This window comes from Xiphophorus hellerii, chromosome 5 (assembly GCF_003331165.1).
Source record: "Xiphophorus hellerii strain 12219 chromosome 5, Xiphophorus_hellerii-4.1, whole genome shotgun sequence".
Lineage (NCBI taxonomy): Eukaryota > Metazoa > Chordata > Actinopteri > Cyprinodontiformes > Poeciliidae > Xiphophorus > Xiphophorus hellerii.
Window position 1 is genome coordinate 12,577,372 of NC_045676.1, and position 22,849 is coordinate 12,600,220.

Genomic DNA, 22,849 nt, shown 5'->3' on the forward strand with positions numbered 1-22,849 from the left:
CCATACTGGCCCCTATGCCTTCAGTGTCCTCTAACCTGCAACATGAATCGGTTTATGTTTCTCTATGTGGGTTTCCTGTGAGCCTGATCACATGAGTTACGACATGCTCACTTCAGTGTCAGTTTGTGTTGTGTTGCAATGGCCCGGAAAAGATTTCATAACCCATAAAACTCTTCAGACACATTTGTTGCAGGTGTGGTTTCACTACTTGATGAACTGATTGAATTTGGACCTTGTTTCTTTTCAGTTAAAATGATAAAGCAATTTTAAAATGGCCAACACTCCAAGCTCATGCTTTGTTTCTGAACTGAGTTTGTTCTGCCTATGCAGTGTCTGGCAGCGATTTTTAGAACAGAGAAGGAGCTGATTTTGAAAAGGCGTTTCCTCTTTAACAAAGACAGATTCCTATTGTAACAAATGTTTAGTTGGTTTGTCAAATGTTTCACTCTGGAATATACTGTGTGTTGCTGAAGTATTCATACCCTTTGACCTTTTTCATATTTTACCACATTACAGCCAAAAACTCCAATGAGGTTTTTTGAGACTTTATGTGATAGAGCAACAGAGAGTAATTGTGGCAGGCGAATGATTCACAGATAAAAATCCGAAAGGTGCAGTATGTGTAGTTATTCACATACACATACCTGAACTTCTGTGAGGCAGAAGTTGAGCTGAGGTCAGCAGCTCCAAGGAGGAGCTTTGTGAGAGCAAGCCCTTAGGCACCGCTCTATAACTGCCACTGAAGATTCAAGGATTTCTCAGACATGTATGAATGTTTTTGATGAGGGAATAATATTTCAACATGATATAAAACTAAAGCATTTACTGCATTAAACATAATACCCCCCATTCAACATTTTAGCTATGTCAGAGCCTAAGCACCACACTGAACTGTTGCAGTAACTCATGCAAAAAGAGGCATCAAAATTTACATGCATTTTTATGGACCTTATATAATATTCACATTTTCAGATACAATATATTTTGGGTTTTTATCATCTTCCAACCATAATAATCAAAATTGCCCAAAAATAAAGGCTTTAAATATATTGGTCTATGTGTGATGAATCTACATAATACATACATTTTTGTTTTTTAAATTAATAATAAGTTCTTGAACTTTTTCACAATGTAAAAGTTTTTAAGTTGTACCGGAGTGGTAAATGATCTTGCACCTGTTGCGTTTGAGTCAGCCTTACAGACGACTGCAGCTCAGTGGTGCCATGTCGTAAAGGTTAACTTTGAAGTTGGCTCCTTGTTATCTTGTGACATCGCTGAAATTTCACTGTGTGAGCAGTAATGGGTGAGCTGAAGATAAAATCTAAAGTGCCCTTGTTTATGGGAAGAGAGGGGTGGGAGATGCAAGATTAAAGCAAACCAGTGCGCTCATGGTCATGTGACAAGCAATTGGCAAAATTTTCATTGCATCACATTTTGCGCTGGCTATAAAGTAGAGGCAATTTCCAACTTAGAGCGTGTATTATGTGCACCAGCTGGCATTCATCATCAAGTATTGGCATTCATAACATTTTCACATAGTTTTCTTTTTGTTTTCAAAACATACCTAAAATACACATTGTCATCCAGAAAGGCAATCTGATTGGCTGCTGTGCAGTTAAACTGAATATTTGGGTCACGCTAGGTACTACATTAAGTTGTTTATATAGCCACAAACCACAAGCTCTGTCTGAGCATCATGTGTCTTCACATCCTCAATTAAAAGTATTGCTTCTCTTAACTGAGTAAAATTTCTGCATACTCTAGCCACTGTTAGTTCTTCACTGAATGAAGAACTGACATATTTTAATAAAAAATGCAAACAGTGTATTTTCTATTAAAAGCATAAAGACAAATTTTATTCTGTTTATTTAATTTTCTGAACCTGTTGTGCCATTTAGAGAGTAAATATACAATAAACACCATACATTGTGCCACTGAAAGTTATTATGCCCTGTTCTGACATCTATACACTATCTAATGTAAGCATTAGTTTAATGTGTTTCATAGTGAAACACATTAAACACATTACTTAGCTGATTAAAGATTTAACTTTATCAAATTTTCACACGCAATTTGGATTTTAAATATTTGTCTTAACTTTAGGGAGACTTTAGGAAGAAATCAAGAATTCAAGCAAGGAAGGCCTTTCAGTTCGTCCCTTTTCGGTGCTAGAAAACACTCTCAGCCATAGGGCAGGACCCTTAATCACTTTAACACTAAAAACAAACTATTAAGTTTTATGATAGCATATTAAATGTAACATAACATATAATAAAATGCTACGTTTTATGGCTATCCACACAAGTTCACTCTGAATGCAGACCGCAAGATACTGAAAGAAGTCTCCTGAAACTCTAAGCTGTCGACACATAATTCATAGCAGACTCTTGCTACTGTGGACAGAAAAACAAAGAGACTGCTCAAACGTAGCCTTCTTTAGAAACTCTTACACATAAAAGAGAGACCATGTTTTGGACAGCTTAGTCCAAAGTGAAATTGTTTGTATATGACACATATAGGACACATATGACATAAATGAAATGCAAAAACAAAAAAAGAAAAAGAAAGACATACACCAAGAGTACGGAGCAAGAGGTGTCATGATTTTGGGAATGCTTTAATTAATCATGAATTTTATGTGGTTTGAAGAAAATGTAAGAATATCTGTGAAAAAAATGTTTTAAAAAGCTGAAATGGAACAAAACCTTTTGACATTACAAATACCCACAAAATATGAGTAAAATCATCTAAGACTCGGAATATGAAACGTCCTGGCATGAGTTGAGCTTGTGATTTTGATCTGAACTGAAACCTCACATGGTTGTAGATGCAAGGAGCTTTTCAAACATCAAAGCTGTAAATGAGGATTGGGGCAAACTTTCTTTTAGACTGCTAGACTGTTCAGGGAAGTTTCTAACTGAAGTTATTTCAAGTAAAATGTGTAACACTAGCTAGAGAGTATAAGGTTCCCTAACATGTTTGTCAGCTAGAAAACCTTTTTTTCTTTGCTATTATAAAACATAGTTTGTTTTTGCATAAGTAAATAATTTCTTTTACAGAAACAAAAGAAAGTGTCTTGATCAAACACAAAGGCTTTTTAAATTAAATGTACATAATATTTATATTCAGAAGTTATATTTTGCTATGAGACATGTGAACATAATAATAAAAATAAGCATTTAACAGGGCAACCTAATTTTTCCTCAACCATATGTTAAAATGTCCATGAAACATTTATGAAAAGGATAAAAAACTTTTGTCAAGGTTTAGGTTTGAAGGACAATACAAAAAAGGGAATACATTGATCTTTGTCGGATTACATGCAAGGAGAATGTGAATCTTCATTGGCGCTATACTTGACTTTCACTGTCTTCTTCTTTGGTCTCTTTGATAGCTGATGGACTTCCAAGGCAGCATAGCATATGTCTTCATCCTAACATTTGAAATTCAGAATTACTAAAACATAATATTATGACAACCTTTATATAGTGGAAGGACAATGATAAAAAAAGGGATAACAGACTTGCTGGTTTTCATTGAAAAATGTAACTACAACACGTGGGCAGATAATTGTGACACAAAGAATACCTGTGCTTTACCAACTGGCAAAAAAGGCTTGTATTGTTACCTGCGTCTCTTCCGTGTATCTTTTTTGTTCAGATTGATTTTTGTTGTCTTGATCTTCTTTACCTCAAAGAAGGAAAATATCCACTTAGTAATATTTCATCACAATAGCTTAACTTTAAATAAGCAAAAGAGTGGATTGTTGTAATACCTGTCTTCTGACAAAGCAAGTAAATTAAAAGTGAGGAGAAAACAACTGAGAGAAGAAAAATAGTCGGGCACAGAGAGAAGAGCAGCTTCCAGCAGTCATCACAGTCATCCACTGTCTTCTTAAAGTCAGAACAGATTCCACAGGTGTCTTGATCAAACACAAAAGCTTTTTAAATTAAATGTAAATAATATTTCTATTCAGAAGTTATATTTTGCTATGAGATACTCAATCCAACATTTGTGTTTTAGTTAATATATTGAAGAAGCACAATACAATAAAAAGTTGTGAGAATGAACTTAATAGTGTATGGAGAATAGTTTCCTTCTTTTTTTCTAGCAACAATATCTATTCTGGATCTAAAACAATGTAGCAAATTCCATAAAAAGCTTGGTATTTTTTCATTATAGCTTGAAGGAAATTTACCAAGCTTTAAAAGTTATTTTTATCTGTCAATAGTATTTTATCCTTTTTCTTAGTTTGAGCCCATTTCTCCTTTCTAAAGTTAATATACCCTAAAATTACAAATTGTGTGCCTAAGTCGGTGCATAATACAAAATAACATTTGGAATATTGTAATTTTTCTCCTCTCTACCTATGGTTTTGTTCAAGAAAGCATTTAATCTTTGTTATCACTTCTTTTTTAAATGTAGCTTTTCTTAGGGAACACAGTCACAACACAATACATAGGAAATTCAAAACTGCTTACCGAGGATGAGATTTGTAGAGATATTCCCATACGTAAAAATGTCTTTACGGAAGATGTTCTTCTCATTGTCTTTCTCCACTTTTGTCTCTTCGGTTCCACAGTAATAGAAGCCCACATCTGAATTAGTGGCATTTATAACCAGTAGATCATAAGATTCTGAAGATTCATTTTTAAAAAATTTCAAACGTGGAAATTTTGTTTCAGGTTTTAACTGATTCAAAGCTCTTAAAACATAATGAGACTGAGCTCTAAGGGAGCAGTTCCTGAAGAACCAAGCCACAAATACTCCAGTTGATACTTTACAGTCACAGTATAGAGTGATGTTTTCTCCAGGTCTGAAGGTCACCTCCTGCACTGATTCAGAAATGCAATAATGACTGCAGAATACTAGTCCTGAAAGAAAAATAAATTCTAATGTTGTCATCATCATAGTATGACATCAAGATTGTTTATATTTTTGGATAATAAATGTCACTCAAATGTTTAAAAGTTACCTAAGAAAAAAATCAAAATCGTCTGCAGTCCATCCATGGTGGAAGTTACGTTGAGCTCAAAGAAAGGCTTACAGGTTTATACAGGTCGATAAGATGACATAGATCTTTCCATTGAAGAAGAAGCAGCTGTTGATTGGCTGGTTGAATGGAACGTTTCATTCTGTGGTTTTACAGACGACAGTGTTCAAAATACAGTTAGGCTTTTTGAATTGTTGCAACATGGTGAGATTTGGTAAAGAGTCTAAATAAAACTAACCGCACCACAAGTTTTAAGTTTGATGCTTCAGAGCAGGGCAAGTTTTCATTTGTCAGTTTCAATACAAACTTACATACTCAGTTTGTAAGTATGTACAAGTGAGTACATACTGTCATGTCCAAAAGATCCAAATCTTACCAAATAAGATACAAGATTTACAGATTTAAAATCCATTTTATCTTATTACTTGTACATTGCTTTTGCATCACATACTGTATTTACTCAAAATATGATTAATCAAAATTTTGTTTGCAATACAAGTTTTGCATTATTGGTAACCATAACTTCTACTATGAAATAATTAGAAAACATGAGGTCAAAGTTTAGTCAAGACCAGTAAAAATAAAATTAATATTGGATTAAGTTTTTAGAGAGTCCAATTTCATAGTGTATCAACAACAGTGGTCTAAAACAACAACAGCAAAACAAAACAAAACAAAAAATACAATAAGATAAAAAACAAAAGCATATAAAACAAATGCAAAAAAGAACAGCTTTTACTCCACAAACTTGATTTCCATAAGCCAAAATAGTACATTGTATAACTTTGTGTCATTACAGTCCAATCGTATAAAACTTTCTAAGGAGTCACCAGAAGTTTATAATTTTTGGCTTTTTTTAGTTGTTCCATGTTTATGCCTTACAGTCTCTGAAAAAAACTGCTTCTAAATATTCTGAATTCACTTTTACATGCTAGCAAACTCACATGTATTTACAACTGTTGCTGCAGGGCTCTATCTTCACACAGATCCTTTCTGATGATTTGACCTTTGTATGTTCCTTTGCTCATCATGTTTAATATTTGATCTCAACTTAATCTCAAAACAATTACATTTTTTATCATTTTTTTTATCTCATCCTCCTCCTTAGATGTGGCAATCATCACAACATATTTCTAGGTTTCAACATCACACTCTAACTGCTTAACTTTTACAAGCTAAGGCAGTACAGTAGGGAAATGGTAACCAGGTAATCAGCATACAGTTATCCTTACTTTTTACATGTTTTTACTTGTATTTTAACTAGTTATCCTTGGGGATTATTTACTTATTCAAACTCAGAATATTAGCTATGCCTTGGAACCTTTTGGGAAAGCCCATGATGATAGCATGACACTGTCAGCTTCTGGGCTTCTTTTGGTGTATTTTTACTTTAGTTATGGGAACAGTTCCTGAAAAAGTACATCATATTTACTGGGGTTCAAATATGCAGTCACTATTCAGATTGATGGTTTCTCCTGACCTTGCATTTATCCGTAGCACAGATGCTGCACTGCGCAAATAATTATACAAAATAAGGTCTGGACTAGAATTTAGGGAATCAAGTCTTCAAACAAGATTAAAAGATTTTAAATGGAAAATAAGCAACATGTACAAAAGTGCTAAAAGGAAATCGTACTCAAACTGATTTTGGGAAATGTTGTTTAGAAGTAAAAGAAATATTAACACAACTAGAATCTTCTGCTATCCATCAAAGTTTGACTATGATGCGAAGCTGAGAGATGGTTAAAGTTTTGACCCATACTTTAAGTAACCAGTCTATAGAATTTGTTGATTGGCTGCTTAAGATTAAACTAAATTCACTTTAATGAAACTATTTGATCCAAAGAGAAACATAAACTGTAGTGAAACCTGTTTAATGTAATGTTATTCAATGTTAAGTTCATCTGCTGAGGCCACCTAGTGGCAAATGTTATAATTTTGTCTATTGCTAGTTCACTGACGCCGTCTTGTGGTCACTTTTATTACTACAACTTGTTTATCAGAAAGGAAGAAGGCCTGTTGATCCATGTGCTCCGAAAGAAGCCCTTTTTGTTGTGTTTTCGTTAATCTAAGTGCGAAAAAGGGAAAACAGCATCGTCTGTAAGTACTGTTCTAATTTGCTTGTCATATAAATCATAATTTGTAACCCGTTGAGATGTTTATGTGAAGATAGACATTTTTACTTATGTCAGCCCAATGTGTTAGCCTAGCTGGCATTCATTTTCTGTACCTTTGTGTGTTACAGTTTTACACGATTCTCATTAAACCCTGCTAAAGAACCACATGGAGTGCTTCTTGGTGGACGGATGGGAAAGTGTTTAGCTACCTGTATAGCTGAGTTACTGCTAAAAGTCACAGTGCTTTGCGAGGATGGGACATAAACGTTGTAGTAACTCTTCAAAAGCTTCTTTAGATATGATGTCGACTGTTGACAGGAAGATTCATCTGTACCTGCCTGTAACACAGCAAATGCCAATACGCCTCTGACTGAAGAAACTTTGCTGTTGTCAATTATTCTCTTATTTTATAAAGTGTTTATCATTGCACACTCATTTGATATTGGCTCTAATATTTTGCATCTTGGTGCAAACATATCACCAAACATATCTTGGTACAAACTTGAGCTTCCTTAAGAAGAATTCTACTCCGTTTTTTCTTGTTGACAGCTTCACTGTTGCGTCTCCAGTCTGGTCTGTAGTTTAGGTGAACATTGTGATATTTACTTTTCACCCCCTCTACTTCTTCAACCACAATAGAAATAGCATTTTGCATATTCCCATTTCACATGAAATCTACATTGATCACCCTCTTTCACTCAAGATTATTGAGTTATTTCCACACAGTCCCACAAAGAAATCCACCACATCTTGGTACACACTTCTGCATAAAATCAACATTAAAAGAATATTCATACAGACACCCTTTCCTGTAAAATTCTGGCAAGTCAATAATTTGCACAACCAAGCCCATTTACAAGGCACTGATGACACCTACTGGCTGTTCCAGTGTATGACTACAGACGTTTGAGTTACAGCAGTACAGTAACTAGGAGTCAAAACAGGAAATCCTGCCCTTTATATATATATATATATATATATACTGCTCAAAAAAATAAAGGGAACACTTAAACAGGTGTTTAACACTTAAAGTGTTCCCTTTATTTTTTTGAGCAGTATATATATATATATATATATATATATATATATATAAAGGCCATATATATATTTCCATGAAATATCATGGAATGTTGTGCTTATTGTAGGTGCCAAGTCTCAGTAATTTTGTCACATGTAAAGTTCTCTCAAGGAGAAACAAAAATAGACTTGACACTTACAAGGCCTGAGTTTTGACAGCATGACTGTTTCATTTTCTCGTAGCTGTAAACAGTCCATTTTGACTAATCTGCAGGCTTAATCTGTCTACACGTCATCCTCTGCAGATTAACAGGGGGCTGTTTGTCAGTGAGGATTTCCGGTGTATTTTACACAACAAAAAGGTTGTGGATGGTGGTTAGTTTTACTGGCAGCTTTGTTTTCTTTAATGTTTCAATGGAAACTATATAACAGAAACTCTAACCTTTCTTGACCACCTTTTCAGAAAATCAATATATTTGCTTTACGTAAAGCTGCAGATGTAAAAAGGGTAAAAAGTAAATAAATAGTTTGTCTGACCCAAAATCAGGCTTCAATGCAGTTTACTTCATGCCTTCATTTCTGAGTTACCTTTGTATAAACAAACCCTATATTTTAAGAGCAGAAGTGCTAAACCAATAGGTCATACAGTGACAGAAGATTGGTGATTATTAAAAAAAATATCTAATTTTGGAGAAAAAAATAAATGCAGACACTTTGACACAGAATGGAAAGGCAGCTGTGTTAAATAATGGACTGTAAAACTGAATTTATCTGCATGTCCAATCTCTTTGCATGTATACTTCTGCAGAGATATGAAGGAGCTGTTTGTCAGTCTGCATTTCCTGTAACATTCACCACACAAAAAGAGGTCGGGGGTTTGAATTGGCCATACTGTCCGCTCAGTGTTGTCTCATAAAAGCATGTAAATTATTTACAGCTTCTTTAGATAAGCAACTTATTAAGATGTCCAATTTTATTCTTCAGATAAATGTCAGCACTTTATAAGTGAATGTAAAAAAAATAAAATAACATAAAACAAAACAAAACAATAAAATTTGATAAATTTTAAAATTTATAATGCAAATGCAAGTAAGGACTGTTTTGAGTGCTCTGACTGGGAGATGTTCAAGGCAGCAGCCACTTACAACGACCAGATCAACATCGATGAGTACGCCATGACTGTGTCAGCCTACATCAACAAGTGCACAGAGGACGTCAGCATCACTAAGAACATTATCACCCGGGCCAACCAAAAACCCTGGATGACTAAGGAGGTATGGGAAATGCTAAAAGCACGGAACTCAGCCTTCAAGTCTGGCGACAAAGAGGCACTGAGGACAGCGAGAGCCAACTTGAACCGTGCTATCAGGTTAGCAAAGCGAACCCACAGTCGGAAAATACAGGAGTTCTTCCACGACACCAGCAACACCAGGAGTATGTGGCAAGGCATAAAGGCGATCACAGATTACAATCCATCCTCCCCCCCAGTGGGTGAAATTGATGCTGACTTTCTAAATGGACTCAATAACTTCTTTGGGAAGTTCGAGACACTGAACAGTACTCCGGCAAAGAAAACTGTTCCCCACCAGGAAGAGGAGGCATTCTGCCTGGACACAGCCGATGTGTTGAAGACTCTGAAAAGAGTCAACCCATGGAAGGCCCCAGGCCCCGACAACATACCTGGGCGAGTGTTCAGGGAATGCGCAGGTCAGCTGGCTGGTGTCCTAACAGACATTTTTAACACCTCACTGGACCAAGCCACAGTGCCAGCCTGTCTCAAAACTGCCTCCATCATTCCGGTGCCAAAGAAACCTCAAGTCACCTCTTTCAACAATTACCGGCCTGTGGCACTGACTCCCATCATGATGAAGTGCTTTGAACGGCTGGTAAAAGAACACATCGTCTCCAGACTCCCCCCCACATTCGACCCGTTCCAGTTTGCCTACCGCCGAAACCGCTCCACTGAGGACGCTATCTCCTCCGCCCTACACCCGAGCCTGGCTCACCTGGAGGAGAAGAACACTCATGTGCGGATGTTGTTCCTGGACTTCAGCTCAGCAGCGTTCAACACAATCATCCCACAGCATCTGGCAGGAAAACTGGGACACCTGGGCTTCAGCACCCCCCTGCGCAACTGGCTGCTAGACTTCCTCACCGACAGACCTCAGTCAGTCCGGATCGGACAACACACCTCCAATGTCATCACCCTCAGCACAGGCTCCCCTCAGGGCTGCGTCCTGAGCCCTCTGCTGTTCACTCTGATGACACACGACTGCGTCCCCAGGTTCGCCACCAACCACATCGTGAAGTTCGCGGACGACACAACGGTGGTGGGCCTCATCAGAGACGACAACGACCTGGACTACAGAGAGGAGGTGGAGCAGCTGGTGGACTGGTGCAGAGACAACAGCCTGATCCTGAACGTTGACAAGACGAAGGAGATGATCGTCGACTTCAGGAAGAACCGGCCCAGCCACGCTCCACTGCTCATCAACAGCTCGGCTGTGGAGGTGGTCAGCAGCACCAAATTCCTGGGGGTGCACATCACAAACGACCTCACCTGGACTGTGAACACCACGTCTCTGGTCAAGAGGGCACAGAAAAGCTTGTATTTCCTGCGGAGGATGAGAAGAGCACACCTGCCCCCGCCCATCCTCAAGACGTTCTACAGAAGCACCATAGAGAGCATTCTGACCAGCTGCCTCTCTGTGTGGTGTGGAGGCTGCAGCGCCTCCGACTGGAAGAACGTGAGGAGAGTGGTGTGGACAGCAGAGAGGATCATCGGGGCCCCCTTCCCTCCATTCAGGACATTTCATCCCAGCGCTGCGTGTCCCGAGGCCGAAACATCATCAGTGACCCCTCATACCCCCACCATGGACTGTTCTCCCTGCTGCCCTCTGGAAAGAGGTTCCGCAGCATCTGGTGCAGGTCCACCAGGTTCCGAAATAGCTTTTTCCCACTTGCCATCAGACTGCTGAACTCTTAACTGGACTGCACTCAAAATTCTGGTCTCCACTTCATACCTTGCACATGTACAGAGCTAAGTAACTTCCATTTTACTGTCAGTCCTGCACTTTATATTTTATATTCATATTTATATTCATATTTTATACTGTATTTTATTTTATTCTGGAGTAACCTCACAACATTGGAACCTCAAAACATTGTCCTGAGCCGTATGCAACGAAATTTCGTTCTGTATACACCCTGTGCATGCAAAATGACAATAAAGTCAGTCTAAGTCTAAGTAAATAAAAAAATGTTTTTACTCTATCAGAATGTTTTGGGTAGGTTTAGAAACCCTCCTTTTGAGTTGACTCCTTACTATAACTCAACAATAAAACACCATGGCTTCAAAGTTTGTCTCAAGAAATCTAGGAAGGCTTGTATTGTTCCTGATGAGTCATTGATGGTGTTTGAAGCCTGTCTGCTTCATAATGAGATTTGAGTAATGAGTAATTTCAACATATACAGACTGCAATGATCAGCTCACATGCAGATCCTAAGTGCTGGTGATTTGTTAGTTTGTGTGTGATATAAAGGTGCATTTTCAGTTTGTGAGAAAACAAGCAACTCATGTGGGAACATTTTGATCCAATAGAGCACTTGTGTCAAACTAGAGGCCCAGGGGCCAAATCTGGTCTTCCATGGCTTTTTTGTGGGGTCCTCAAGACTCGAGATACCAAATTACATCCAACAGTCCACCCAGTTTTCTGTTATTGTGGAAATTTACGTAAAATCAACAGATTCCCACATTTTCCCCCCGCTAATGTGTAACTGTAAGTTTATTGGAAATTTTCCACAACAATGGTCAAAAACATTGGTTTTAACTGACCACTAACTCCCACCTGTACATGGCAGAATTTTGTGTTTTTACTACACCACTGCCTCAGCCTAATTTATCATCAAGTTATTCTTCCGTCATCATATGACGATTGACAAATTCACAACTAACATACACAAAAACAAATATTGCAAAATTCCTTGAAACTATTTCTAAGTTGGTTCCACAAAACTAGTGATTTTAATTGCAAAAAGATTTTTTTTAAATTACAGTCAGTCACAAAATCATGAAAGGACTGAACAATATGAAAAGATGTTTAATTTTAAGTAGTACTTATAAAATGCAGAAACAGGTATAATGTTTTTTTAGAAGAATTAAAAATACCAACAAACACTCTGTAACCTTGCTGAGAGCCTTCACAGAAAACATAGCAGGAAAGGATACATCATAGGAAACCATTTGGAATGGAATTCCTACAACACACCCAGGCTGTGGCTAGATTAACTGGTTTGTAATGTATTAATTGGTTTGTAATGTATAGAGATGGCAGGCTTGAAGATAATTTCTTTATTTCTCTTTGACACACTTTGCTTTTAATTTTGGTCTATTGACTTCAGGAACTAAAGTTTTACTTAATCCACTTCTCAAGAAAATTAGTTTTTATGGTGGAAACTATGTTAATGTGCTCTTCATATGACCATCCCAAATAGCCTATTTTTTGCCTTCAATTTGTTAAATCAAGCTGACATTAAAAATGCATTAACTCTTGCCCTTTATTATTTAGTTTTTTTGTCATTTGCATAAAAATTAAATTGGAAGAACCTAGCTGGTGAATTCCTTTTTTAATTATTATTATTTTATTCCCTTTGTTAGAATCTGGGGTTGTTTGTTTGATTTTGGAATTTTGTCACTTTTGGTGTTCCATAGGTTTTCTTTTTCTATTTAGTCTTAAACTGTCATGTGAATTCATATTCTGCTTTTAAAATGTATTTTGCATGTATATAATTCTAAAACTTGAGCTTCAACTTATAAATTCCTAAAGTTCATACATGTTCAGTATTATTTCATGGTAAAAGCTTTCTGAGTACAAAGGCAACCTAAAGAGCTCCAAGACAAACAAACTAACCTGCTGCTTAAGGTCTCAAGGCCGACAGGGACCCCTAATAGCAATTTATTTTTAAAACAGAAATCAGGTTTTACAAGGTCATATCAAAGGTCAAATTTAATTTTAATTTTAGCAATTTTAACCAATAGTCACTTTTAAGATGAAAAATTGGGGTCCACAGAGAAAAATTCTAAATGACAAAATATGACAATTGGGTTGTACTGGAAAAGAGGCAGAGAAAAATTACTTTGTTTTGTCAAATACTGTTGTGCTACATAGAAGAAATGTAAAAAAACCACAAAAAACCCCCAGAATGAATGTTGCACATATATGCCTTTAACCATGTTTTGGAATTAGGTCTGGGATGATGTACAATGGTTTTATTGTTAAAAAACAAAAATAAGTTTTCTGAAATACATAATTTATTTTTTTAAAATCTGCCATTAAATTCTTAGGGAATGGGAGAAAGAACACAACTGGTACTTATTATTCAGGACTAAAATTTCAGAGTTCAGTGTCAATCTCCTACACCGCAGATGTTTTGAGGTCAGAATATGTGCTGAAGTCTGAAGGCTGGGTTTTCCTCTTCCTCTTTGGTCTCTGCGATGGTCGATGGATTTCGAGAGCCGCGTAGCAAACATTTTCATCCTAAAATTCAAGATGTTTTTTTTTTAAATATTAACAAATGTTGGGGCCTGATATTTTAGATAGACTATCAAGCATAAACCTGTCCTAGTAATGTGTCAGTTAAAAATGACGTGGATTTGTCATAATCAGATTACATGTAAGTAGTTTTTTACCTGTGTTTCCCTGGTTTGTCTTCTCATTTCAAGCCTCCTATTGTTTTCTTGAGCTTTTTTAGCTTTAGGAAGGAATGCAAAATGCTAAGATTAATTCTCAGGATCAAAGAGTCCTTATGACAGCTATAAATAAAAAAGGACAAAATTCACAAGTACCTGCTTTCTGGTAAATCAGACAAACTGTAGCTGAGGAAATGAGGACAAAAAGAAGAGCAAGAGCTGGACAGAGGGAGAAGAGCATCTTCCAGCATGCAGCACAGTCCTCTGCAGTCTGGGTGATATTTGAATGACAAACAGTTTGATCTGTATTGAGAACAAACATTTTTCAAAGAATCAATTAATGTGTAAACGTTTCATTTCAACAACATATCAGGCAGTAATATTTTTGTTTTGGAGTGCAGTCAGGACAGAGATTTGAATCTTTTAGATTCAAGGCAGGAACTTGAATCTCCACAGAGTTGAAAATTAAATCTAAAGATTAACGAGGTGGAAAGGTGACCTTCTTTAGAATATTCCTGAAAAAGTTAATTTCCGGATCTCAATTCCATACAAAGTGAAGCACATTATATAGATTACTTTTTGCACAGACTGATGCTTACAAGCCATTATTTCTGTTAATTCTAATGAATTTTTGTCATGAAAAACCACATTTATGCCACATTTGTTTATTTATCAGACCAATGAAAAAACATTTGTAATTGCGAAATGTGGCCTCAATGAAATGTAAATTTAATACCTACTGAAAGGTTGCTGCTTTTAAAGGGCACTTTTGATTCGACAAAAGAGCCTCCCTGGAATGCATATTCTAGCTTATTGAATATGACTGGATATAAAACCTGAGCTGGTGTATGATTTAATAACAAAAATGTCTTTATTTGCTTTTTCTATATTTTTTTGAGTAATCATCGGCTACTAAGAATGAAGCTGCTTTATGGAGACATTAAAGTAGAGAGGTTGTGAGTACATTTTAAGAATTCCAAAAATAATATTTTATTTTATTGTGAACTATGAATGAAGTTGCACTACTTTGGGGATATTCATCAATATAACTGTTTCCCCAGGGTCTCTATTATCTCAGTGTCAAAACTCTTATGAAGAAATAAACATATATAAAAATTGTAGAATGACAATCACTCAAAACTTTTCAGTTTTGTTTCAGCATTTACATAATAAATAACATGATGTTTCACATTGTCAAGCTTTTTGATAAGATATCAAAGCATTTAAAGAATAACTCAGCAAAATTGATTTTCATCAACAAGATAATCATATTTTGGTAAAACTTCTAAGTGTGATTCTTGTGTTTTTGATGTTTGTAAATTTGTTTAGACTCAATACTTTTGTTTTTCCTCCTCTATATTTATGTCCGTATTTTGTCAGGTAATTAGATTCCCATGATCACTTTTAGAATTTTCATGTAATTAGAAGAAAATACTTACCAAGTGTGATCTTTGTGATGATGTTGCCGTATTGGTGGATTGTCTTCTGCAACATATTTTTATTTTTGTCTTTCTCCACCTTTGTCTCTTCAGTTCCACAGTAATAGAGCCCTTCATCAGAATTGTTGGCGTGCACAATCAGCAGGTCATAGGAATCAAATGTAAAGTTCTTCAGAAATTTGAAACGAGGAAATATCTTTTCTGTTCCAAAATCAGTCTTTACATTTAGAACAAGAGTTGGTTTGTCTTCATGTGAAGAATTCTTGTACCAAACAATATACACTCCAGATGACCTCTTGCAGTCACAGTAGAGAAGAATGTTTTCTCCAGGTCTGGCAGTCAACTGCACCACTGAGGTAGAAATGGAAAAACGACTCCATAAAGCAACTCCTGGAACAGAAATACAGTAATAAGATTTTCTTCAGTTAAATTTCAGCAGAACAACAGTCAAACATTCTGTATAAATTAAAAATATATGAAATACTTTTTAAACATTTTCCATAAACTGCTATTCAGTCAATTTAAAGTTACCGAAGCAAACCACCAGAGCGACATGTAGCTGGTTCATGGTTGATGTTGACCTGGAGCTAGAGGGCAGTTTCACAGCCTTTATTTGCGGATATAGTTATGTTGTAGTGAAACTTTTTCCATTAAAGGAGTTGTTGTTGCTGATTGGCTAGTTGAATGGAACATTGTGTGGTCTGTATGTTGATAGTCGTGTATAAAGTGAAGAGTGACTGGTTTTCAGTTTCTGCTTTGTGAGACTATCATAAAAAAGGAAAACAATCAAAAAAGAAAACAAAGAATTGAGAGGTTTGATTTTAGTTGGTCTCCTGAAATCCAAACATACATACTGCTTTACTGAATACGGTTAAAATTGTACATATTAAGTGTAGTTGTGAAGATCATCTTAAAATACTTATATAATAATACATTTTGTTTGTATAGCGTTTTTCCAAGCACTCAGAGACATTCTACAGGAAGCAAGTTAATGTACAAACAGAACACTAAGTACATCAAACACTTAAATATAGAGCATGTTAAAAAAATCTACAAAAAACAGGACCATTGTAATACATTAAAAGTTGATATACAATGGCATGTTTTTAGATGTGATTTGAACTTGGACAGATCTGTACAGTCATGGATGTGTTTGGGAACAGAAAATTATTCTTTGTGTTAGAATATTTCACAGTCTGCATTTATTGTGTTTATCAAGATAAACTGTGTCCTTAACAATACAACCCGACTTGGATTCAGCACTTTTTAATTCGTATCTAAATTAAAATTGTTTCTTTATACGTAACTATCAGTTATGTCATATGTGTTGAATCCCAAATTCTTGAGGGTTTGTGTCTTGCAACTCCTTCTTCAACACATCTAGATGAATGTTCAGGGTTTTTGTACTGCTGGGGTGTCCAACCTCCGCAGGTCTAAAGTCTTTTTGCAACCTCATACAGGATCCTCTCATGAACTCTGACAGCTTTCCTGTTCCTGATAAAGAAAAGCATTCTCACAGAATAATGTTGCCACCACCATCAGTCATGGTCAGGATCTTGTTTTCAATATGATTTATTGACATTTTTTTGCCACTCATAGCTTTTTCCATGTAGGCCAGTTCATATTTTGTCACACGTAGCTAGAGGAGCTTGTTCTACATGGTTTTAATGTCCTATCAACAGATTCACCAATCTAAAAGTTTAGTTATACAGCCACGTCTTGATATGTTTTTGGTTGAGTCTCTCCATTTTGGGATGGTGAATTGAATAGGGTGGAGAGACATTCAAAACTTGGGACATTGTTTCATAATCTATCTCATATTTAAACTTCTCCTTCCTCTGTTTTCTCAAGATTTAATTTATGAAAACTAAAATAAGGGAGTGTAAACAAATGCTCGCCATACTTTTCGGATTTGGACTGTTTTTTTTAATCTGGAAAACTTTGTAATTTTTACTTCACAAAATGTTTAAAAGAGGTATGTTTACTCTTGCAAAACTGTGTACAGTCCCTCTGGGTTACTGTGTATAACACAGGCTATATAATAGTTACTCATCTCAGGAAAAAACATCAAAGAAATTAAAATTGTCAGATAAATGTTTTAATGAATGTGAAAAGAAAATAGTGGCTTATTTAAATAGTTTTTCTATTGGTCAGAATACAAAGTAAAGTAAAATAAAATTTTAAACACTGGACACATAACACAAGTATGAAAGCAGATGGTTTATCAGCTCTTTAATCAGTCAGAATACAAAGTAAAATAAAATGGACATACATAAGACAAAAATTCCAAAATAAAAACAGTAAGATTATTCACTTGACAATGCCAGACTTAATTCTAAAATAATGTCTGACTAAACAGGTATGTTCTTTATCTATGTTATAAAGGAACAGTCAGTAGAGCTAACCACAAATGTGAAAGCAGATGGTTCCACAGCTTTAAAGCCATGACCCAATCAATTTCATTTCCTCTCTTTCACACAAAGAATGACTATTGTTAGGCAACTACAGAAAAAGTTAACCATTTCCTGGTATATAAGAGTACTAATATTTTTAACCTATCTCCTCTGTGATATATATAGAAGTAAATCAAAAAACCTTTATTTTTTCAGTGAAAAAGAATATATATTTTTCCACTTGCATAAAGAATATTTGCCCTCCTGCACAGAGCTACACATCTCCTCTCATAATCAAAAATACACTGTAAAAGTACAACTACATAGAGAACAGAATTACAATTATTGCAAACTGTGCAATAATTGCACAGTTTGCCTGCAGGTAAACTGCAGGTTTATCTTGTCAATATGATGAAATCTGCAGAACAAAGAACAAATGCTCATCAGTGTGATTATCCTTGGATTTTATCAACCAAAGTTATAAAGAATAAAGACTATCTTTTACAGCGTTTATGTTTGTTTTTCATATATTAAGTATGCATAGCAGTGGGGCTCTACAAACAACAGGATGGGAGGAACAGAGCGGAGGAGCCCATGAAACTTTGCAGGAAAAGAGAAGATCATGCCGTTAGATGGCAATATCCCATACAGCTGCAAGTTTTCAAAAATAAAGCTGACAGTGAAGCATGACAGGAGGTTTCATGTGGCATCTATGTCAGCACTACTGAAGTATGCTTCAGAAGTATCTCTATGCCATACTTTCAAATATACCATACCACATCGTATCTTTCAAGTCCTCCAGCTGGCTGGTCACACAATTCATACTATCACCACATCACTCTATCAATCTGCAAAGCAATTTTGCCTTTACTCTTTAGTTTTCACCAGTTCACCTCAGTTCCTATTTCCATTTTATCCCCAACCATAGTTATTTTGTACTTACCGTCAGTTTTGAACTCGTAAACAAACCAGTTTGAAGCCATGTTTCTTATACTGGTGATTCTCTCCTGTAGATTACAATAGATCATACAGAAATGTCTAAATCTCAATTGGCTTTTATTCTGTATATCCGTTCCTGAAGATTTATTTTACTCTCCATTTCCACTGAGTATGTTTGAGTCCAATAGCTGAGGAAATGTGAATCTGAGGGCTTGATAAAACCAAAATAAGTCTCAACAATCTCCTCCAATTATGAACCATTTATAGGACATTACTTTAAGTCGATGGTTACCATAGCCAATAGAAAACACACCTAAAGCAAGTACTAATTGACCTGTACAGTTTGTGCAGTACAATGTGTTTTGTGACAGATGGCTCCTTTTCATCCCAGAAGAAGTTGGTAATGAAAACAAAAATTAGATTCAATATTTCTTAACAGGCTTCACGTCCATATTTACATAAAATGAAATAAGCATACAATCCATAACAAGAAATATAAAAACAATCTTCAAATACAAAATCATAAAATAAGAAAAAAAATCTGAATTAATTAAAAAGAAATAAATGCATTCACAAAGACACTTCAACCAGTATCTCCTCAGATTGGCTGAATAACAAGAACTCTTTGTAGGATCCGAGTCCTAAAATTTATGTTACCACAATCATTGAATCATTCCCTGAAGGTGAACATTAACTTCCTTAAAAGTCATTTAAAGGTGCAAACACCACAACTACAAACATCTGACTGCCACTTCCCCCTCTGGGCATCCCACAAAGGATTCTCATTGAGTCGTTTGCAACTTCCATCTTATTCGTGCCACGTTGCTTGTAAGATACTCACAAGATGGCAGTATATAACAGTGTGCAATAAACTTTAAGTTAAGGAAATAAATATTCAAAGATTGTAATCTTTCAAAATCACAATCTTTGAATATTTTAATTAGCAATTAAACCACGTTTGTTATTGATACAAACTGTGTTGAGTTGTTTTTCCTCCTAATGATTTGTATCTACTTTCATAGCATGATGCATGAGTTCAGAAGTAACTGGAGGTTTGACTAGATTTGGTAATGATGAAATGAAGGTGGTTAACATGCCCAATAGATTCACACCATAAAACTCACCACTGCTATTCGTATAAAGTCAAAGGACTGTTGTCAGCTCCCAAAACATAAACTGTTACTAAGATCCCTGTGAGTATCAAACTGTAGGGTTTTATTAGTCATCATCAACTCAAACAAGTACAGGGAGATCAGAAAGATCTCTCACCACGGTCAAGATACATGGTGTACATCAGCTACAAAACCTCATTTACTTTGTGAAAGCAGCCTTATTGTTACAAGGGTCACATCCATTGCTGAAGCTATGATCCTGTAATCCCAGAGATATGAGTTGAGTCCTGACGAGTGGATAACCAGTCATCACTGTTAATGAGCCTTTTCTAGTGAAAAGGTTTTCTCAAAATGCAAGTAAACAACTGTAGAATAGCCAGGGTTAGTTGAAAACAAAGTAAGAGCAAAGGCGTTAAGCTCAGCACCATCTGAATTGATGGTGCACTGAAAAGAAAGAGCCTACAATAGTGCTACTGATGGCATTTTCTTGTCTTTATCATTAACATCATTGGTTGTCATACATGTGGAACCTTTTCCTTGCCAGATAGACAAACGTCCAATTTGCTACTTTCTCTGGTTTAGGACAACCACTTAACCTGGTGACTGGTGAAGGTCTTCTCTTGGGTAACCATTTAATGCATTTTGGGAGGCTTTTATGTGATGCATCAACATAAAGTATATAGTGCATGAAAGCATTTGCATGGGTTTAAATGGTAAATACTCACCTCTAGACTTGGAGGTGAATACAAATGCACTTCCTACTTCTCAGATTTTATTTCATTTATATTTTTCAAAAGTACTAAGAAGATATAGTGTACTATAAAACAATTTAATCTGTATGAATACATCTGTATGAATACATGCATCACAACAGACAGACTACTACAGTGACTATGTATTAGTACACAGTGCCATTTCAGCTAAAATATATATTTTATGGTTGAGAAATGACAATAACTGGAACCAAAATAAAGAGGGATTCTTTTGAAATTCATAATACCCTGATGTACTTTGTTCTTATATTCCCAAAGCCTTTTCTTTTAGAAAATATCTGTCTCTAGATATAATTTTTCTTTTTATTGATCTAATACATTTCTTAACAGTCATTACTACTACTACTACCACTACTACTACTACTTTTCAAAAGCTGTTTCTGGAACATTTTGTGTACATCTGTCATTTGCAGAAGTTCAAACTAAAAATCAAACTAACTTCTTATTGAGTTTGTTTATAGATGTGTCAACTTCATTGCTTATCTAGATGTGTGGAATAAGACAAAATTTAAAGCAAAGTTAACCTTTAAACACAGTCACTGCTCAGTAAAACAGGAAATCCACAATGACAAAGGGCCCCTCACACTTCTGCAGAGGACAGACTGCACTTTCAGGTTACAGCAGTTTCACTGTTTCTTAACATTAAACATGTTAAGAAGAGAGATCAAAAAACAAAGACAGGAAGTGCAGCAGAAATACATTTAGCATTATGAAGGAAAACCTTATGCACAAAGATTTTTTGCCCTATTTATTTTGTTTGCTTGCATTTTTTAATAATTTTGTTTTGATGGTCAAACTTGTGAACATGTTTTAATTTGCAGCTGGCAGCAATTATAACTGAATATTTTTATTAGTTTGCCATTCATTCATTCATTCATTCATTCATTCATAACCAAATTAACAAACACTGACATCAGAACATTTTAATCTTCGACTTTCATGTTGTATATGACATCAGTAAAGATGCAGAAGTCTGATGTGTGGATTATTCTCTTCTTTTTTTTCTGTAATGCCAGATGGATTTCCAGGGCAGCAAAGTACACATCGTTCCCCTAAAATTAAACATTTTTATTTGCAAAGATGGCAACATTGTTGACTAATAAAATATGTGTAGTAAAAATTGTGATCCATCACAGAAAACTCTAACTACACTTTACCAGGTCAATGAAATATAGTTGTTTGAATTATTTAGGTTATTTAATTACCTCTGTTTTTTCTGGTAGTCTCATGGAGTCACATTTCTCCTCCTTATCACGAGGCATTTCTGCAGCAGCAATGAAAACAGGAATGGTGCGAGTTAAGAATAAAAAAAATGCATTCTAAAATGTAGATTTGGAAGGATTCTTTTACCAGTACCTGTTTTCCAGTGAAGGAGAAAACCAAAAATGGAGGTCAAGAAGGTGGAAAAAATAAAAACAGCAGGACACAGAGAAAAGAGCAGCTTCCAGCACAAACCACACTGCTCATAAGACATGGTTGTATTTGAAGGAGCAACACTGGAATCTATCAATCACAAAGCAGCAAGCAATGTTTATGAATTTAATTTTTTTTAAATTGTGATTTATAGATACTAAGTTGTGAGAATGAACTTAATAATGTATGGAGAATAGTTTCCTTCTTTTTTTCTAGCAACAATATCTATTCTTGATCTAGGACAATGTAGCAAATTCCATAAAAAGCTTGGTATTTTTTCGTTATAGCTTGAAGGAAATTTACCAAGCTTAAAAGTTATTTTTATCTGTCAACAGTATTTTATCCTTTTTCTTAGTTTGAGCCCATTTCTCCTTTCTAAAGTTTATATACCCTAAAATTACAAATTCTGTGCCTAAGTCGGTGCATAATACAAAATAACATTTGGAATATTGTAATTTTTCTCCTCTCTACCTATGGTTTTGTTCAAGAAAGCATTTAATCTTTATCACTTCTTTTTTAAATGTAACTTTTCTTAGGAAACACAGTCACAACACAATACATAGGAAATTCAAAACTGCTTACCGAGGATGAGATTTGTAGAGATATTCCCATACGTAAAAATGTCTTTACGGAAGATGTTCTTCTCATTGTCTTTCTCCACTTTTGTCTCTTCGGTTCCACAGTAATAGAAGCCCACATCTGAATTAGTGGCATTTATAACCAGTAGATCATAAGATTCTGAAGATTCATTTTTTAAAAATTTCAAACGTGGAAATTTTGTTTCAGGTTTTAACTGATTCAAAGCTCTTAAAACATAATGAGACTGATTTCTAAGGGAGCAGTTCCTGAAGAACCAAGCCACAAATACTCCAGTTGATACTTTACAGTCACAGTATAAAGTGATGTTTTCTCCAGGTCTGAAGGTCACCTCCTGCACTGATTCAGAAATGCAATAATGACTGCA

General features: G+C 35.5%; 3 protein-coding genes across 4 annotated transcripts in view; all 3 read right to left on the reverse strand.

The window, feature by feature from the left end:
* Positions 1-1,849: 1,849 nt before the first annotated feature.
* LOC116719437 (uncharacterized) lies at positions 1,850-5,116 on the reverse strand. Of its 2 annotated transcripts, none has more exons than XM_032561952.1 (5): positions 4,976-5,116; positions 4,482-4,874; positions 3,776-3,922; positions 3,629-3,684; positions 1,850-3,433 (listed from the first exon to the last, which is right to left on the reverse strand). In XM_032561952.1, the coding sequence occupies exons 1-5, from the start codon at positions 5,010-5,012 to the stop codon at positions 3,317-3,319; spliced, it is 750 nt and encodes a 249-aa protein (XP_032417843.1). In that variant the 5' UTR covers positions 5,013-5,116; the 3' UTR covers positions 1,850-3,316. The 2 variants fall into 2 exon arrangements, with proteins under 2 accessions (XP_032417843.1, XP_032417842.1); XM_032561951.1 differs by having other exon boundaries at positions 3,629-3,690.
* Positions 5,117-12,207: 7,091 nt separating this feature from the next.
* On the reverse strand, positions 12,208-15,917 carry LOC116719479 (uncharacterized). Its single transcript, XM_032562001.1, has 5 exons — positions 15,787-15,917; positions 15,256-15,645; positions 13,973-14,119; positions 13,817-13,878; positions 12,208-13,664 (listed from the first exon to the last, which is right to left on the reverse strand). Exons 1-5 carry the CDS (start codon positions 15,821-15,823, stop codon positions 13,542-13,544), a joined length of 759 nt encoding a protein of 252 aa, XP_032417892.1. The 5' UTR covers positions 15,824-15,917; the 3' UTR covers positions 12,208-13,541.
* Positions 15,918-17,472: 1,555 nt separating this feature from the next.
* Positions 17,473-22,849, reverse strand: part of LOC116720695 (uncharacterized) — a 69,478-nt gene continuing 64,101 nt past the window's right edge. Inside the window, exon 10 of the mRNA XM_032564085.1 lies at positions 17,473-20,996. The gene's annotated coding sequence lies outside the window, so the exon portion shown is untranslated. The remainder of the gene's footprint in view (positions 20,997-22,849) is intronic.

Excerpts from the sequence above, each read along its gene's own strand:
- LOC116719437 (XM_032561951.1), bottom strand. The coding sequence starts at position 5,012 with ATGGATGGACTGCAGACGATTTTGATTTTTTTCTTAG. Across the intron at positions 4,875-4,975 it reads GATTTTGATTTTTTTCTTAG|GACTAGTATTCTGCAGTCAT; the intron begins GTAACTTTTAAA and ends TTTTTCTTTCAG. Across the intron at positions 3,434-3,628 it reads GATACACGGAAGAGACGCAG|GATGAAGACATATGCTATGC; the intron begins GTAACAATACAA and ends TTCAAATGTTAG.
- LOC116719479 (XM_032562001.1), bottom strand. The coding sequence starts at position 15,823 with ATGAACCAGCTACATGTCGCTCTGGTGGTTTGCTTCG. Across the intron at positions 14,120-15,255 it reads CATCACAAAGATCACACTTG|ATCAAACTGTTTGTCATTCA; the intron begins GTAAGTATTTTC and ends TTCTCAATACAG. Across the intron at positions 13,665-13,816 it reads GACAAACCAGGGAAACACAG|GATGAAAATGTTTGCTACGC; the intron begins GTAAAAAACTAC and ends CTTGAATTTTAG.